We start from the raw sequence: 17,357 nt of genomic DNA, 5'->3' as shown, positions 1-17,357 counted from the left end.
TATCTCATAAATATGATGAACAAAAGTCAATCGGAAAAGGTCATATTTTGTGATCTCATTTACATAAAGTTCAAAAACAGGCAAAATGAATCTCCTAAATTTTGGTGGGGGTTAGAGTGAATGGGAAAGTACAAAAGGAGCCTTCCTGGGAAACTGCCAACATTCCATTTCTCCAAATGCATGCTGGTTACCTGTGTTGTTTAAATTCATAGACAGACACCTTATGATTTGTATATTTTCCTATATGCTGTACTTCAGTTAAAAAGTTTACTTTTAGCCCTGGCTGGTGTGGCTCAGTGGATTGAGTGCCGGCCTGTGAACCAAAATGTCCTGGGTCAATTCCCAGTCAGGGCACAGGCCTGGGTTGTGGCCCAGGTCCCCAGTTGGGGTGCACGAGAGGCAACCACGCATCGATGGTTGTCTCTTTCTCTTTTTCTCTCCCTTCCTCTCTCTCTGAAAACAAATAAAACCTTTAAAAAAGTTTATTTTTTTAAAAAGAAGAGAAAACATATGGCGAAAAAATATATGAAAACCTCATCAGGAATCCAGAAAAATGTAAGTTCAAAAATAAGATACAGTTTGTCACACTCTGGCTTGGGAAAAAATAAGTTTTATTTTCAGGGTTGTCTCAAAAAATGTCCGGCGAGACATGGTTTGTTTGATTCAGGATGTAAACAAGCCCTTGCACTGCATTCGGTTATTAGGGCCCTTAGGTCTTTAAACATCAATCACCCCCCACTCTCGCTTTGTGCCACCTACGGTCCTGTAGAGAACTCCCCGTTCTGGATCTGGCTTCTGCTGCTTCTGTTTTTTTCCTCCATCCCCAATATTCCCCGTCACCTGTTGCTTCGGTGTGGAGGCCAGATCAGGTTATGGCTCAAAGTACTTCGGCAGGAACCCATTAGAGGCGGAGCCGATACTTTCTGCTGCCGAGATTGACGGGTCCAGTTCAAGACAACGTGGGCCCCTTCATCTTCCCGTTCCCCATCAACGTCTTGGTTTTAAACTCAGAATGAACGAACGAAGCTTGCGCCCGTTCGATGGTCAACCGTGGCCAATTAGTGGGCACCATTATTAAGCTCAATGATATATAATACACATAGTAACGCATGGTTTCCAATCAACTGCAGTCATGAGTTTTCCAGGCATGGGTTGCTTTTAATAGAAAAGTTCAATATTTTTTCTTTTATGGTTGAAACCCCACCAGATCAGGGAGGGCTTCAGCAGGGCAGGAGCCGGGAGACCAAGCGACCTTAAACTCGTCCCAACCCCTCCAGCTAGGTCGTCGGCGGGTCCCCGCGCTCGGGGGCGGGGCCAGGAGTGGGCAGGGCCATCGCGTCTTTGCGCGCGGGGCGGGGCAGGTGGCGCAGTGGCGGCGGCAGGCAACGGCGCTGCACGCGGTCCTCCAGCGCGCCTACGCGGTCCCCGCCGGAGTCGCGGCGTCCCTCCGTGCGGCCCTCACCCTTCTTCCTGACCTCGCATTCTTCCGGCCCCAGGATGGGCGCGCGCGCCTCGGGCTGGCCCCGGGCCCGGGCCGGGCTATTGCTACTGCTGCCGCTGCTGCTCGGGCTGCTGGCCCCTGGCGCGCTGGGGGCGCGGGGCCGCGGTGGCACGGAGAAGAACAGCTACCGCCGCACCGTCAACACCTTCTCGCAGAGCGTCAGCAGCCTGTTCGGCGAGGACAATGTGCGCGTTGCTCAGAAGGTGGGCTCTGGGCCCGCGCCCGCGGTCACCTTGCCCCGGCCGCCGCGCACCTGGCGCCGGGGCTGGCCTGGGCCATGCGCGGCTTCTGGGGCGTGGGGAGGGGGTGTAGGGGACAGGGGTGATCGGGACGGAGGTGCCCAGCCTGCGCCCCGGAGCCTGCCCTGCCAGTGTGGGGTCTGGCGGCGGGTTCTGGCGCGGCGCCAGGGCGCAGGGCCTCGGGGCGCCTTCTACTCCCTGCCGCACTTCTCCTTGGACCTTGCCCCCTAGGGCGCCGCGGCCGGGGCCGGTCTGGGGCTGCGCTGACGCCGGCCGCGCCTCTCATTCATTCATTCTAACGTTTGAATGAGCACCTACTGTGAGCCAGGCACCGTGCTGGCTACCCTGGGGCGCCGTGCCCACGTGCGCCCTCTCCCCACACTGCTGCGGTCACCCCAGATCTGCTCTAGCCTTGCACCTGACCCACTTCCCCCGGAATCCTACGGCTCTCTTTTTTTGTAACTTGAAGACATTTATGCCTTTTTTTTTCTTTACAAGAAAAATGGAGCGATGAGGGCTGTTCTGTTGCTTTGGACACCTGGCACTGTAGCCCCCTGTGTACCTACTGTGTTGGGCCTTCCACTTGGAGCGTGTGGTTCACTTTGGAGCGTGTGGTTCACTTTGGAGCTGTGTCGCAGCCTGCAACCCCCGGAACGGTGTGGCGAGCTCAGGAGCAGCTCAGGGACGCTCCCAGCTGCCTGCTTGGTCCCCACTTTGCCCCCACTTTGCCCCTGGAGCTGGGTGGGATGGGTCCGCCATTAGGGCCACAGTTCACCAGTAGTCCCTCAGAAAGGGGAAGTGAATGAGGACCGTTACCTGTGGTAACGTGGTTCCGTGAGTACAGTTTTGCCGTCCCATTAGTCCCATTAGTGCCTTTGTCTGCGCTAGCCCTGGGGCTTCGGAATGGAGCGAAGTCCAGGTTCAAGTTCAGCCCTCCTACTTCCAGGCCAGGGGGCTTCAGGCACGCGCCCCCTGCTTTGGGTCTCGGTTTCTGCATCCTGTTAAATGGAAACAGCCATATCCCTGCCATTGTGAGTTCGTGACCGGGAATTGCTGGCGCTCTCCTGGCCGAGAGCAATGGCTGAAGTCCTATCAGCTGCTATGAGTTATACCCTGGCCAGGGCACAGCCAACCTTGCGGAGCTGGGCTGGAAGGGCTTTCAGGGTTTAAAAAATGTTTCCTGGTACTTGAGATTAAGGGCGGGGCGGGGGGGGGGAGCGGGCGGTGGGGAAGAACAAGGAAACCCAAATCAGACTGGCCGGACATTCTTTTTGGGCAAAATGAAAGACAGGTTCATTTGTTAGGAAGACTAGCTTCTGGCCCTCCTCTCCCGTGAGTGTGGGGACCCTTCTTGTGGAGCCGGGGCAGGGGGGGGGGGTTCTGGCGCAAAGGAGCTCTCGGCGGGGGATCGGAGAGGGAGAGCGCCCCGCCAGCCGCCCTGGCGCGGCCAGGCCGCCCTTCGGTCTGCCTGCGCCTGAAGGATGTGAACAAGGTGAGTCTGTGCCCCGAGCGGCGTGAAAGCAGAACCCACTTGTTTTGGAGCGAAAAGAAGTCTGACTTCCTTGAGCAGGATAGGCAGAAGCGACCCGTGTCTCGGCCGACCGGTCTGTGCGAGAGTCTGAGGCCTGCAGCTGTGAAATACAAAGTATTTACTGAAGGGCCGCACCTCCGAGCTGGCACCGATAAGACAGCCGGGCTCCGGCCAGGGCTCCGAGGCCCGAGGCCAGAACTCTTTCTCGGGGCAGCCCCCAGTGGAGAGGCTGGGAATGCCGACCTGCTGTTCGGTTAGAATGTGCTGAGTGCTTTTATCAGTAGCATAACTCAGTCCTTAGAACAATCTGACGCGGCAGGTACTGCTACTGTTTCCATTTTACAGAGGGACAGATGGGGAAACTGAGGCACAGGGTAGCAAAGTGACTGGCCGTAAGTAGGGCTGAGGGGCAGATCTGGGATTTGAACCCAGGCAGCGTGGGCCTGGAGCCCACGGCCTTCCTGCCTCAGGACCTTTCCCAGTGTCTTCGACTCCTGCAGGTTCTAGAATGAGGCTGGCCTGACGTTATTTTATTTCCTGCTGAGCATAGCCCGGACCGGCCAGGCTTGTGGGAGATCGTCCTGTTAATCTTAATGCAAGGGGAAGCGGGTTGGCTTGCGACTGTCGTTTTCCGCGCGCCTGGCTTTACTAATTAGAGCCAGACCTGCTCGGTGGGTTGTGAAGGCTGAGAGTGTTGAAAGCAACACCCTATTTGCTAATCTAGGACTTGTTGAGAATCAACCCATGACCTTCTGGTTTGGGGCACGGGACTCGCTGGCCGACAGGCACGGGCCGCCAGCCCGGCTTTGCCTCTCACGGACCTTGGGCCTGGCGCTTGACCGCTCGGTCTCCTTTGCGCACCGGAGATGGATCGGGGGTTGAGTGTGATCGGTCCAGATGTACCATACCGGGCCCTGAGTGAGCATCTAGTGAGTCGTAGATGTTTATAGAAGAGAGGGATTCGTCTGGCAGGAAAGTGATATAGTCATTAACTCGCTTCAAAATCATTAAGCACCGTGTACACAAGCATTCACAGAAGCACTTCTCACGTCAGCCAAAAAGTGGAAAAACCACCTAAATATCTAACAGCTGGCAGATGGGCAAACGACAGTAATCTAGCTGTGCGGTAGAACAGGAACTGGGCCATGAAAAGGAGCGAAGTTCTCATACACAGGTGAACCTTGAAAATGAAAAGAAAGACACAAAAGGCCACGTACTGTATGATCTCATTTACACAAAACGTCCAGAACAGGCAGACCCATAGCCACAGAGAGCAGATGAGTGGTCGCTAAGGGGAGGGGCGGGGGAGTGACCGCCCAGCGGAGACGGTGGTTCCTTCCGGGGGATGAAGATGTTCTGGAACCAGACGGAGGCGATGGTTGCAAACGTCGTCAATGTACTTCCTGCCACTGGATGGTACACTTTAAAATCATTAAAAAACAATCAGCCCCGGCTGGTGTGGCCCAGCGGCCTGAGCTCCAAAGGGTTGCAGGTTCTATTCCCAGTCAGGGCACATGCCTGGATTGTGGGCCAGGTCCCCGGTGGGGGGCACTCGAGAGGCAGCCCCCCATTGATGTTTCTCTCCCTCTCTTTCTCTCTGCCATCCTCTGTCTCTAAAACTAGGTAAATAAAAATCTTTAAAAGAAATAAAACAGTTAAAAAAAAGAATCCCGTGAGCACCTACTACATGGGGCAGGAGTGAGAAAGTAAAACATTCATACGACGAGATGATTTCAGAGTGTCGTTAAGGACAGAAGACGGGACGCTGTGACAGGAATGGTGACGACCTTTGTCCGAGCCTAGCCTGTGTCCGGCACCCGTTTTACAGGAAGGACGTGAGGCCCAGAAGATTGGCTTTCTGGCCCCCAGTTTGGCTGATGAGTAGCAGGGAGCTTGGCGCGTCTGCACTCACGCCCGCCCCCGGCCGACTGGAAGTACCTGGAGTGGAGCGGCCAGGGCAGTGAGCTGCGGGAGAGGCCGCAGGGACGGCGGGGACAGCGTGCGCAAAGGCCGTGCGGTGGCAGTGGGCGCGGAGTCTGTGAGGGCCGGGGACGCGTGGCTTCGACGGAGTGAGCCAGGGACGGGGTGGGCGGTATAGGGAATGCAGTCAGCAATATTGTCCTAACTATGGGTGGACCCGGGAGGGGGCGGGGTGGGGAGGGGTCACTGGGCTTATGGGGGGGATCGTCCCGTAAGGTATAGAGATGTCCCATTTCTATGCTGTGCACCTGCAGCTAACATAACGTATGCCAACTGTAATTGAAAAGTGAATGCAAAAAGTTAAAAATAAATAAGTAAAAATAAAAAAGAGAAATCAGGCAGAGGAAAGCAGAGACCTTGACGGAGGGGCGAGCAGAGGGTTCTGGGAGCAATCGGACCGGGAGTGAGGCAGCTCTCCCCGGCAGAGGCTGCGGTCTCCCATGGGTGCATCGCTCAGTCTGCAGAAGGGGATGTTGGCCCCGATTTCACTCAGTTCTTGGCCCACGGACAATTGGTGCCAGCTCCTCGGTCCCCTGGGCTGCTTGGCTCTTCTTGGTGGTCAGCGGCAGCTCCGTTTTCCTGCTGACGTGTTGACCATGAGCTTGGGCAAAGGCAGCGTTGGCCAAGTTAGTAATGATCTTCCTCTTGTTTCTGCAGTTCTTGACCAGGCTGACCGAGAGGTTCGTGCTGGGTGTGGATATGTTTCTGGAAACACTGTGGAAAATTTGGACAGAGATCTTGGATGTTTTTGGACTTGACGGTAGGTGTGGGGGGTGTTCCTTCAAGGCGCTGTTTTATTCTAGTGGGTCTTCAAGTGTGGCTGGTACCCACAGTGGGTGGTTCGCGACACGCCTCGTGGGGGCCAGTGCCGATTGGCATAAACACCTGCTGTGAATAGTTGCTGATGTAAAGGATCCATCAGAGCCCAGGTCCGCAGATGCCACTTGGGATAAGGTGCCAGGGTGGGGTCGAGGTGTCTGCCCTCAGGCCAACTGCGCGGAGCAGGGGTGGGCTCTCTGGGACCCGCTCCAAACTACTCCAGTTACTTAAGCAGAAAAGATTCGATTCAGAGATTGAGGCGCTGACGGAATCATCAGAAGGGCTGAAGGAGGGACGTACGCCCTCCGGACACAGCTGACTTGACCAGCAGGGGCTGCTGTGGGGACCAGCAGGCCGCGGCTGGGACCATGGACGTCAAGGACACAGCCTGGGGGGGCCAGGCGGCTGCCTCTCCCTCCAGGAAGTCTGGCGGCATGTCCGGGTCCCCAAGATCAGCCCCCCAGCTCGGCGACTGTCCAGGACGGCTGGTACGTGTTCCAGTAAAAGGGCATGAAGCAAAATCTGCGAGGGCAGAAGGCACGGGAGATGACGTCTGGAGGAGGCCAGGCTTCAGCTTCTGGAATTTTCCCGGGCGAGTCACCTGGGACGTGCTTAATTCCCCAGCAATGAGCCGTGACATGCGTGGAATGTCATCAACCGGGGAAGCCCGTTAGACACTTGGTGTTATCATGGGCTGGTCATAAGGGTACCCTCTTCTGGGCAGCTCCCCAAATCCCAGACTGCCCGAAGGACAGCAGGTGTCAGCCTGAACCACGCCGTTTGTGCAAACAGTGCCGCACAGAGAGTCCCTGTCATGGGGCAGTGGGGGGAGCCCTTTCTCCAACACGACACCATCAGGCAGGTAACCCGGTTCTCCTCGGACGCTGTCCCACAAATATTGCTCAGTTCGGACACGACCTGCCTGCAGACGCATCAGATGCCACAGGCTGAGGGCTCTGTCCTATGAGACGCCACCGCTGCTGGTGCCAATTGTGAGTCCAGGGTGTGCCCTGGGCTCCTGACGCACCACCTATAGATCAGGGGTTCCCACGACCCCCTCCTCCACTTCGATTACTTTGCTGGATCATCTCGCGAAACTTAGGAAATCCGTTTACTCACTAGATTACCAGCTTATTACAGGACGTAACTCAGGAACAGCCCCGATGGAAGACACGCGTGGGGTGGGGTCTGGGAGGAGGGCTCGAGCTCCCGCTCCCCAGTGCACCGCCCCAGGAGCCCTGCGAAGCCCCTGCCCTGGGTTGTTGCAGAGCCTTCATCACGTGGGCACGACTGACCAGATCACCGGCCACTGGGGACAGATACCACCTGCAGCCCCTTTCCCCTTTCCAGCTGTCGGGGTGGACGGAATGTTCCAGCCCTCCGAGCACGTGGGTGGTTCCTCTGGCAACCACCCCCACCCTTGGGGGTATCTGAAAGTCACCTCATTAACAAACTCAGGTGTGGTCCAAAGGAACTTGGTCATGAATGATCAAGGCACTTTTATTGCTGTTATCCCTGGGGAAATTCCAAGGGCTTCAGGAGCCCAGCGCCAGAAACAGGGACGAAGCTCAGATCCCAGCGTCACACTGGAAATCCCTGTTCACGGACACCAGCCGAGGCCGGCCTTGCCCGCAGGCCTCGCCGGAGGGGGCGGCCTCCAAGGCCGGCTCCGCCCTCCCTGCACGCGTCCTGGTGTCCTAGCTCCTTCCTGGGCTGCCTGTGGTCCCTTCTCAGCCAATCAGCCAGGGTGATTTTTTATGACTACTTTTATTGCATGGAGTAATTTAAAAAAAAAAACAGAACAAATCACTCACCTTAAAACTGCCCTGTGACTTCCAGCTGCACTTGGAATTGCGGGGGTTTCCTGAGGACTGTGAGCCCCAAGGGTCTCCCCAGCTTCTGCCTCTGTCCTGTCCGTGGACGTGTCTTGCCTTCACACCTTCCAGGGGTCCCTTTAGGTGTTTTCTGCCAGGAGCGGTTCCCCAGCCCTTTGTCTGCAGTCGGTCGTTCCCACCTTTGGGTCTCTCGTACGTGACACCTCCAGGGGCTCCATCCTGAGAACCCCATGTAAAGCGACGGCGCTGGTTCTCACACCGTCCCTTTGTTCTCTCTATGGCAGCAGCGCCCAGCCTTTCTTGGCACCAGGAGCCGGTTTGTCCACTATGGGATGCGGGGAACAGGGCGTGGGGCTCAGGCGGTGGTTCCTATTGGGACGGTCTGTGGCCCGGAGGTGGGGACCCCCGCTTTGTGGCACTGGTCTGCTGTGACCGCCTGTGCATGTTGAAGGGGTGCGGTCCCCTCTGAAATCTCGGCTCCCGAGGCGGGGGCCGTGCCCACCTCCTCCAGGCTGCACTGTCCGCCCCGGCGCCGCCCCGGCGCAGCGGAGCCCTGTCAGGGTCGGGGGGCCGTGCCCTGCTGCTTCACTGCCACTCCTGCGATCAAACTGCGTCCGTCCAGAAAGGCCGTCTCGGTGCAGGTGGCCTCACCTGGGAATAGGGTCTTTGCCGACGTGGTCAAGTTAAGGGGCAGTCATCCTGGATTGGAGTGGGTCCCAAATCCAATGTCTGGCGTCTTTACGAGAAGAGGCATGTTTGGACACAGAGACACAAAGAAACGCCCGGAGAAGACAGCTTGTGACTATAGAGGCAGAGCCTGGAGGGATGTGGCCACCAGCCAAGGGCGCCAGGAGCCATCAGAGGCAGGATGACACAAGGCGGGGGCCGCCCCCAGAGCCTGCAGCGGGAGCCCGACCCCGCCCTGATTCCCACCTTCTGGCCTCAAGAGCGGGGAGAGAAAACACTCTGTCTTAAGCCGCCAAGTCTGGCCGTTGGCTACAGCAGGCGCGGGAAACGGATACAGCCCTGGCTCTGCGGAGCCTCCGGAGCCCTCCTGCTGGCCCGTGACCCCACCTTGCAGGCTGGAGCCCCGGGCTGGGGGTGGAACCCAAAGCTGCACAGGCGGGTGCCCCGGTTCACACCTGCCGGTGTGTCCCTCGGCCCCGTGGAACCGTCTGCAGCCTTGGACCTTTGAGCTCGCCCTCCGAGGAGCCCTTAGGCCGGTGCAGTGGCCCCTCGGCTCAGGCACAGAGTCAGAGGCGGTGGCGTGGCCCTTGAGAGGAGGCTGTGCGGCTGTAGCCTCTGGGGCTGCCAGTGGCCCCCGAGGACCGAGGCTGAGCCAACGCGGAGCCCAGATGCGGCAACCGAGCGCAACCCCACTCGGAGTCCAAGTGCTCCACCTGCCCGAGTGCTCAGCTTCCAGCAGGTCTGTCCCTGGCCGTGAGCCCTGCAGGGACACACCTGGTTGCCAGAAATTGCATGAAGCTTGGGAGAAAAAACGTGGACTGGAGACAGCCTTCTAAGTGCCTGGAGAGGACCAGAATCAGAGGCTTCCACAGCGGGGCCGCGAAGCAGTGAACGCCCACCTGCGTGCGCATTCCGGAGGGGAGACCCCCCCCCCCCCCCCCCCGTCACGGCGTCTTCCCTTTCCTCTGAGGCATCGGCTCCAAAGCATCCTAAGGCCTTGGCAATCTGTGTCTTAGGCTTAGAGGTTCAAGTGTGTGAGAGGCTTGACGGGAAACGGCTCACAGGTTGGACATTCTGGTACATCTTTCTGTGCGCACGGTCCTCTGATTTCCTCCTTCAGAATGTTCCAGGCTGTTGTTAAAATGGAGACGTCTTAGCCCAGAGCGTTCTGACAGAAATAGAAAGCCAGCCACATATGTAATGTGACATGTTCTCATCACATTAAAAAAGGAAACTGGTAAAATTAATTTTAATAAGATTTCAGTTACCCCGATCCAAAATATTGTCCTTTAAACTTGTCATCAGCATGGAAAACGATGATTGAGGTGTCTTACGTTTTTGGGGCGTTCAGTCTTCGGAATCCAGCCTGTCTGACAGCGCGTCTCAGCTGGGACTCGCAGTGCGCAGTGCGCCGGGTGGCTGGCAGCTGCTCTGAGCCCCGGAGGCCATCGACCCCGGAGCTGCCCTGTTCCGGCTGCCTGAGTCCCCATGTGGGAAGTGCTACATGTCTTATCAGCATATCATGAGGACTGCGGGACAATTCAGGCAGAGCCGCAGAACGGCGCCGGGCCTGGGGTGAACACCGAGGAAACACAGAGGAGTTACCCAGGGGCTGCCTCCTGAAAAGGAAGCCGTCAAGCGGTCCCGGGAGCCACCCGGTCCCAGTTCTCTCTGCAGACGGCCGCCTGTGCCCTGCGTTGCCCGGGCCCAGCCTTCCCCTACTCAAACGCAAATGCAAAAATAAACAGGTGGGATTACAGGCAACTAAGAAGCTTCTGCACAGCCAAAGAAATGGTCAACAAAATAAAAAGGGCCTACATTATAGGGAAAAAGTATTTGCACACTATTCCAAAATACGTAAAGAACTCATACAACTCAATAGCAAAAAACCCCAAATAACTCGATTAAAAATGGGTAAAGGGCCAGAATAGACTTTTTGGCAAAGAAGATAATGAATGGCCAACAGGTACATGAAAAGGTGCTGATCAGTGGCACTAAACGCCAAGGAAATGCACATCAAAACTCACGCCTGTCAGAACAGCAATTTTTCAAAAAGACGAGAAGATACAGAGAGAAGGGAACCCTTGTGCTCTGTTTTTGGGAATGTAAATTGGTGCAGCCACTGTGAAAAACAGTATGGAGTTTCCTTAACAAATTAAAAATGGAAGTACCACATGACCCAGCCGTTCCGCTTCCGGCTTTGTCTCTAAAGGAAGCGAGAACCCGCGTCTGAGATGCCTGCACCCCGCGGTCACTGCAGCATCGTCGTCAGCAGCCTGACAGGGGAGCCACCGAAGCGACCGTCCATGAACGAGAGGCTAGAGGAGGTGTGGTCGTTACACCACAGAATCCTATTCGGCCATACAGAGAAGGAAATTCTGCCATTTCTGACCACATGGCTGGACCCTGAGAGCACTCTGTGCTCAGTGAGGGGACCCAGACAGAGAGACGCACGCTGTGTGGTCTCTCTCATCTGTGGAACCTGAAGGGAAAAAACACCAACAACACCCAGGCCCTTAGGAAAAGAGATCAGATTTGTGGTTACCAGAGGCAGGGAAGGAACGTGGGAATTGGATGAAGGTGATCAAAAGGTACGACTTGCAGCTATCGATAAATAAGTACTCGGGAGATCGGGTACAACGTGATGATTCTCACACCCAGAGCTACGGGATAGACAGGGAGGTTGTTAAGTGATTACTCGATCCTAAGAGGTCTCAGGACAAGCAAAAATTTTTTTCCTTTTTTGGGTCTCTATGAGATGAGGGGTGTCAGAAGCTTACCGTGGTCCCCCCGTCGCAGAGTGCGTAAGGCAGCGTGCCGTCCGCCTGGAGCGTGCGTAGTGCTGTCGGTCATTCCTATCTCCGTGAAGCGGGGCGGCGCGGGGGAGCATGCTGGCGTGTGACATGTGCATCTTTCAAATGGTTGGGTAAAAAAAGGGTGCGTGACTAGAGACATGGAGCAACATACGGCAAAATGGGAAGAATTGTGAAGCCTAGCTGGTTTCAACGGGAGTCCTGATTTTACTCTTCTTTTAACTTCTCTGTTTGAAAATGTCCGTAAGTCGGGCCCACCGAAGATGCAGCTCCTCCGTTTCATCCATGCTTAGGGTGGAGCTCCATGGGCGGGCACCAGTTATGCTTAGGTTTGGCTGTGAGTAAGAAGCGCCCCCAAAACAGCAGCTTCAACAAGATGGAAGCTTATTTCTCTTGTGGGAAAGTTCACAGGTAGGTGGCTAGGAAGGTAGGTGGCTTTGCAGCCCGTTGTCCTCAGGACCGAGGCACCTTCCATCTTCTTGCTCGCCAGTAGGCGACTTTTCTTCCCTCATGGCCCAAGACAGCTGCTCCCATTCCTACCATCCATATTCCAGCAGGCAGAAGAAGAAGAGGTAAAGGGCACAGTCCTGCCGCATTTAGGAAAAACCCCGCAGAAACGTTCCTGCTCCCCTCTCCCTGACCTCGGCTGAGTCGCGCAGCTGCAAGGGAGAGACAGCCTGAAAGTGCGCGTTGGTTACTGCAGGAGGCGAGAAGGGAGGAAATGGAAGGGCGGTGTGCAGGCTCTGCTCTGCGGTGACGGGTGTCCCACACCCACGATCGGGCAGGCAGTCGGAAGGGCTGGCCCTGTCTTCTCCCGGGGCCTAGCGTGAAGGTCGGTGGCGGCTCCGTTCCTTGGGCTGTCGCGAAGGCCCAGCCAGCGCGCTGAGCTGCCCACGCCCAACCGGTACCGAAACCCGACTCCCTGTAACCGGCCACTGTCCCTCTTTTCTGTCCTGCAGTCTCGAACATGTCCCAGTATTTCAACCCCGCCTTGGTGGCCAGCAGCCCGGCCCGCGCCATCATGCTGGTCGGCGTCATCCTCCTGGCCTACTGGTTCCTGTCTCTGACCTTGAGCTTCACGTTCGGCTTCCTGCACGTGGTGTTCGGCCGCTTCTTCTGGATCGTGCGTGTCCTCCTGTTCTCCATGTCCTGCGTGTACATCCTGCACAAGTACGAGGGGGAGCCGGAGAGCGCGGCGCTGCCCCTGTGCTTCGTGGTGGCCGTGTACTTCATGACCGGGCCCATGGGCTGCTACTGGCGGGGCGGGCCCGGCGGCCCCAGCGTGGAGGAGAAGCTGGAGCACCTGGAGAACCAGGTCCGAGTCCTCAACATCCGCCTCAGCCGCGTGCTGGAAAGCCTTGACCGCGCCAACAGCAAGTGACAACCAGCCGGCCGGCCGGGCCCCCTCACACCAGCGCCCTCTCTCAGAAAACAGAAGAGGAGGAGGAAGAAAAGGGCAGCGAACCCCAAACAATCCTAATAAACGTTCCTGAGCAAGGGGGTGGCGCTCTGTGAGGGTGTTTCGGGCCACGTGTACACTCCTAGGACACATTCCGAGAGCGAGGACCCGCTCAGTGAAGTAGGACTACCTGCCAGGTGTTGTTAGTGGGAGAGATATTTTTTAAACAAAGGATATAACCCTATTAGCTGTACAGTGAGAGAAGTTTATCTGCATAGAGCATAAAGTTAATTTTTTCAAGCACTTCAACACATCTTTTGTAAGGTTTTTTAATAAAGGCAGATCTGAGTCCAGTTTCTTAAAACTTTACACAGAGGGGGAAGAATATGCTAATTCGACACTTTAGAAAAGTTCAGCGTTTGTTTTCACAGTGTAGGTATCGTCGGGGAAGGTCTGTGTGCGTTTTCCTCACGTCCCTGAAAGGTGAGTCTTTATTTTCATGTTGCTTTGGGTCGCTGTTGGCCGAGTCGATGAACGTCGTCGCTTCTGAGTGTAGCCAGTTGAGCTCGAGGATGAAACGGACTGTCTCTTGGGCGGCAGGGACCCCGGTCACATCCCCGTCAGGTATGTTTCCAAGTGAAGAAACCGTGATTTGTAGAAAACCTCAGGTTTTTTCCCCTGCCTCTGTTCTTGGATGGATGTTAAGCCCAACATTTTGTAAAGGAAAAACTCAAGGACCCGGGAGAGAAATGTCTTTGGGGTTTGCTGTCAAGAGCTGCCTGGGGTGCGGGGTGCCCAGGAGCGCTCACAAAACCAGCTGTTCCCACCTGGCGTTGCCAGCAAGGCCTGTAGGGGAAGGGTCTGCGGCTCTGCAGGGCTTTTGTGTGTGTGTCTTGCTCTCTGGCTTTGGTTGACTCAGGACCTCGGAGGGCCTCGCGCTGCTTATGAAGCATCTCAGGAACTGTAAGCAGCAGAAACGCGCCTTTGAGAGGACGTGGATTGTTGCTCCTGAGATGTTCTCGTACACATGCGAGGGGCTTCCCGGTGGCAGTCTGGCATCCTCATCTGAGGCAGTCTCTGCCGGGGACGAGAGGGCCAAGCAGGGCTCCGACCGGGGGCTGGTGGGAGCGCCCCCTCCTTGGACCCCCCCGCTCAAGGCGCATTGGCTTGCCCCAGAAAATAGGACACGGGAAGGCAGCCCGGCTGGTGCTCGATGTAGTTTTGAAGGCTGCTAGAGGCCCCACTGTCTCCACAGCCCGCCCCAGCGCACCTCCACGCCCCGGCCGCCCCCGCCCAAGCCCCCTGCCCTGTCTGATCGGGCAGAGCCAAGACCCTGCAGTCCAGGTGTCATGCCGCAGAGAGCTCAGTTCCTGGCCAGCCCCAGCGCCGTGCTCCTGGGAGGTCTGAGCTGGAGAACGGAAGCAGGTGTTTCTGGGGGATACTTAGGAAACTTCTCTTTTTAAGGTGCACACCAAGGGACCCCAACATGCCTACACTGGTCTCACTCTTGGGCTTGCTGGGGCAGGTGTGTGTCCGTGGGCGCTTGAAACCCAGGCTTTCTGGCTGGAAGCCCATCCAGCTTCGCCGTTTAGATGCTTGCCGGTGAATCTGCTTCAGCGCTGGGCACAGACGGTCTCGGGGAGGCCACCCTTGTCCTGTTTCTGTGTGTGCATGTGGCTCGCACAGGGACTGAAACACGGCTTTGCTTGTGCTGACCGGGGGAATTGGTGCATCCTGCGCAAGACTTGAGTCTTAGGCTCTCGCCGGCCTGGGTGTGATGGTCACTGCGTTCCCTGGCACGTCCTCACGGGGAAACCTGAAGGGCGCTGCGCTGGCTTGAGATCCAGGTGGGGAAACCATCTTAACTCTCAGAAAATCCAGGGAGCCGCAGACCAACCACCGGCATAACTGGAAATCGCTGTGGAGAATTCACACCGTTTCTACCACGTGGGCACAGTGCGATGCTCTCCAGTGGGAGATGTCTGTCTGTCTGTGTCATGAGGGAGCCTGCACTGCGTTCAGAGGATCACCTCAGGGTAGAACCTTGTTTGAAATTCTCGGGCAAGTCCTAGATGTTAGGTCTGAATGATTCTTGTTTTTTATTTTTTTAAAGGTTTCATTTAATTTTAGAAAAGGGAAAAGGGAGGGAGAAAGGGAAACCTCCATGTGCGGTTACCTCTCTCGCACCCCCTCCTGGGGACCTGGCCCGCAACCCAGGCCTGGGCCCCAACCGGTGTCTCTTTGATCCGCAGGCCGGCGCCCAGTCCACTGAGCCACACCAGCCAGGGCTGAATGACTTGCTTCTTAATGCAGAAACTTGACTTTTGCTTGGGCATATTCCTAACCCCCACAGAGTTTGGGGGTTTTTTCTTTCTCCATTCCATGGGCGCTTGTAGGGCATTTGGCCTCCCCTGCCACCCATACCTCTTTCTTTTTTCTCTCTTTTGTATGTGGAGAAATGTATTTTTGTACCATATCTCATACCTTGAAGAGAAACCTTTTTTATGTCTTCAGGGCTGTAGAATACATTAGTGCAACACTCCGTTAAATGTGATATAAAAACATCCTGGCGAGAACTGCTGTGGATCTGTTCTAAGGGAGACTCAGTTTTTTTAAATAAGCAGTGTTAACTTCCTGATACTTCAGTATCACAGTAAATACCAAGAAAAGAAACTAGTCCAGAAAAGAAAAAGGACCAACTGTCTCTCAGTGCTGGAGTCACGTGGATGTTTTGGGATCGATGTTCAGAATGTTCTCTTGTTTGACATGCTAGAACAAGACGCTTTCAGGGCGCAGAGCCTCCCCTAAATGTATTTCCTGACACCAGTCAGCATTAGCTGCCCCCTGGGGTCTTCTGCTTCGTGTTTCAGGGATACCCTGTGTCATTTCCGGGAACGAAGCTGCAGCAACAGGATTTCTTGAAAGCTTGTCCTGTGAATTGTGCCGGGGTCTTAATTTATAAAGGTGACCACGTGAAGACACGTAGGGGTTAATGCCCTCGAAAGGAGGTTTTTTTTCATGCGCAGGTTCCTGAGGATGGGGGGCGCAGCACGCCACGCAGGGCCACACACAGCCCGTCCCACGCGCGGGAGGCAGGGAGCGAGGGGGCCTGGGGGCCGTGCCAGCGCTCCCTGCTGGGCACCGGCGCAGGCCAGGGCTCATGGTTGGGAGGCTTCGGCACGCCCACGCGGGCTGGCTTGCGGGGACCGTGCAAGCCGCTTTGGCTGTTCACCTGTCCCTGGTTCAGCAGCCTGACGGAGAGATCAGGAATGACATGTCCAATAGCCGGCACAGACTCTAAAAATCCTACATGGCTCCCTTCCCACGCTCCCTGCTACTTAAGATGCTTTTGCCGAATGCCGTCGAGCCGACTCACGGGTTGGCGCCCCGTACCTGCTTCTTGCTGGGCTTCGAAGCGGCTGACTCTCCCAGAAACCCCACTCCGGGCCACCCAGGTGTCAACCGCCTCAGCTTCATTTTTGTAGTAGTCGATCACTGTTCTGCAGAGTTTTTGTTTATGGCCACCCGAGTAGTTGGATTTTTGCGCCTCATTTGTGAATAACAGAATTACATACTTTCTGCCGGATCTGACGCAGTCCCCTTAGAGTTAGTGTCAGGCAACCATCGATAGGATGCACAACATCTGGGACAGGCAGACTTTGGTCCGCACTTGAACTCTGCCCTCTTCCCTTTAACGATGGCTTGGCATGTAGCAGGCACACCAGGACCAGTTTTTCCCTTGTGGTGGCATCAAAGCTGATTGTCACTTGTGTCATGTACTGAACACCTGTGGCAGCGAGGGGCGTCAGTGACCCTATGTTCCAATGTCTTTTTGCAGATTTAAAGGTCTTAGTGTCAATTTAATATCTGCATGTGTGTTAAACCTCTGAGTCCTGTAATTTAAACTGATTCCTTGTGACGGTGATGGTGATCAGCACTCAGTTCAAAGCCAGCAAAGCAGCCTTCCTCCTCGTAACTGGAGATCGCGTTTGTGAGGTACGGTGCCCATTGTCAGCAGTGCATTCACGATTCAATTCAGATTTCGTGTACCTGGTTATGAATAGCATTTAATTTGACGCTTAATATAAATCTGATTTGAATATAGTGGTGCGTGTGTATGTATGTGTGTGGCGTGTGCAGTTTAGCCCCATGAGCTTTGAGAAACTGATTCTACAAATATCATATATAGACATAAATGTTTAAGGCTTGTTTATTTTTTTATTTTTATTTTTTTGCAAAGCGATACATTCCTGTTATTTATTGAATAACTGGCTTTGGTGATATGTAGAGATATTTGTAGACTGATTTCAGAACAGAATTAAAATACTGTGAAAATTACAGCTTAATAAACGTGTATTGTAACTTTGTCGTACGGACTTCTTAAATATGTCGCATCGCTTCCAGCCAAGCGTGTGTGGCGTCTTCCCAGCTTGGACATGCGGTGGTGACCCCGTGAGACTGTTCCCCATCTGAGAAGGTCGTGTGTCCCGAATAGCACATGGGCTGTACTTACTCTCAAAATGTATTGGCTGTTTATCCGAAATTCAAATTTA

General features: G+C 55.4%; 1 protein-coding gene across 1 annotated transcript; it reads left to right on the top strand.

Annotated features, from left to right (window-relative positions):
- The first annotated feature begins 1,402 nt into the window (after positions 1-1,402).
- On the top strand, positions 1,403-17,112 carry BRI3BP (BRI3 binding protein). The gene is made up of 3 exons (XM_054594093.1): positions 1,403-1,704; positions 5,909-6,011; positions 12,365-17,112. Exons 1-3 carry the CDS (start codon positions 1,498-1,500, stop codon positions 12,784-12,786), a joined length of 732 nt encoding a protein of 243 aa, XP_054450068.1. The 5' UTR covers positions 1,403-1,497; the 3' UTR covers positions 12,787-17,112.
- The last annotated feature ends 245 nt before the right edge of the window (positions 17,113-17,357 follow it).

This window comes from Pteronotus mesoamericanus, unplaced genomic scaffold (assembly GCF_021234165.1).
Source record: "Pteronotus mesoamericanus isolate MK-2021 breed Mesoamerican mustached bat unplaced genomic scaffold, CSHL_Meso_final scaffold_507, whole genome shotgun sequence".
In the NCBI taxonomy this organism is placed as follows: domain Eukaryota; kingdom Metazoa; phylum Chordata; class Mammalia; order Chiroptera; family Mormoopidae; genus Pteronotus; species Pteronotus mesoamericanus.
Note: the sequence above shows the minus strand (reverse complement) of the source record. Positions and strands in the feature narration are given on the sequence as shown.

Excerpts from the sequence above, each read along its gene's own strand:
- BRI3BP (XM_054594093.1), top strand. The coding sequence starts at position 1,498 with ATGGGCGCGCGCGCCTCGGGCTGGCCCCGGGCCCGGGCCGGGCTATTG. Across the intron at positions 1,705-5,908 it reads ATGTGCGCGTTGCTCAGAAG|TTCTTGACCAGGCTGACCGA; the intron begins GTGGGCTCTGGG and ends TTGTTTCTGCAG. Across the intron at positions 6,012-12,364 it reads GGATGTTTTTGGACTTGACG|TCTCGAACATGTCCCAGTAT; the intron begins GTAGGTGTGGGG and ends TCTGTCCTGCAG.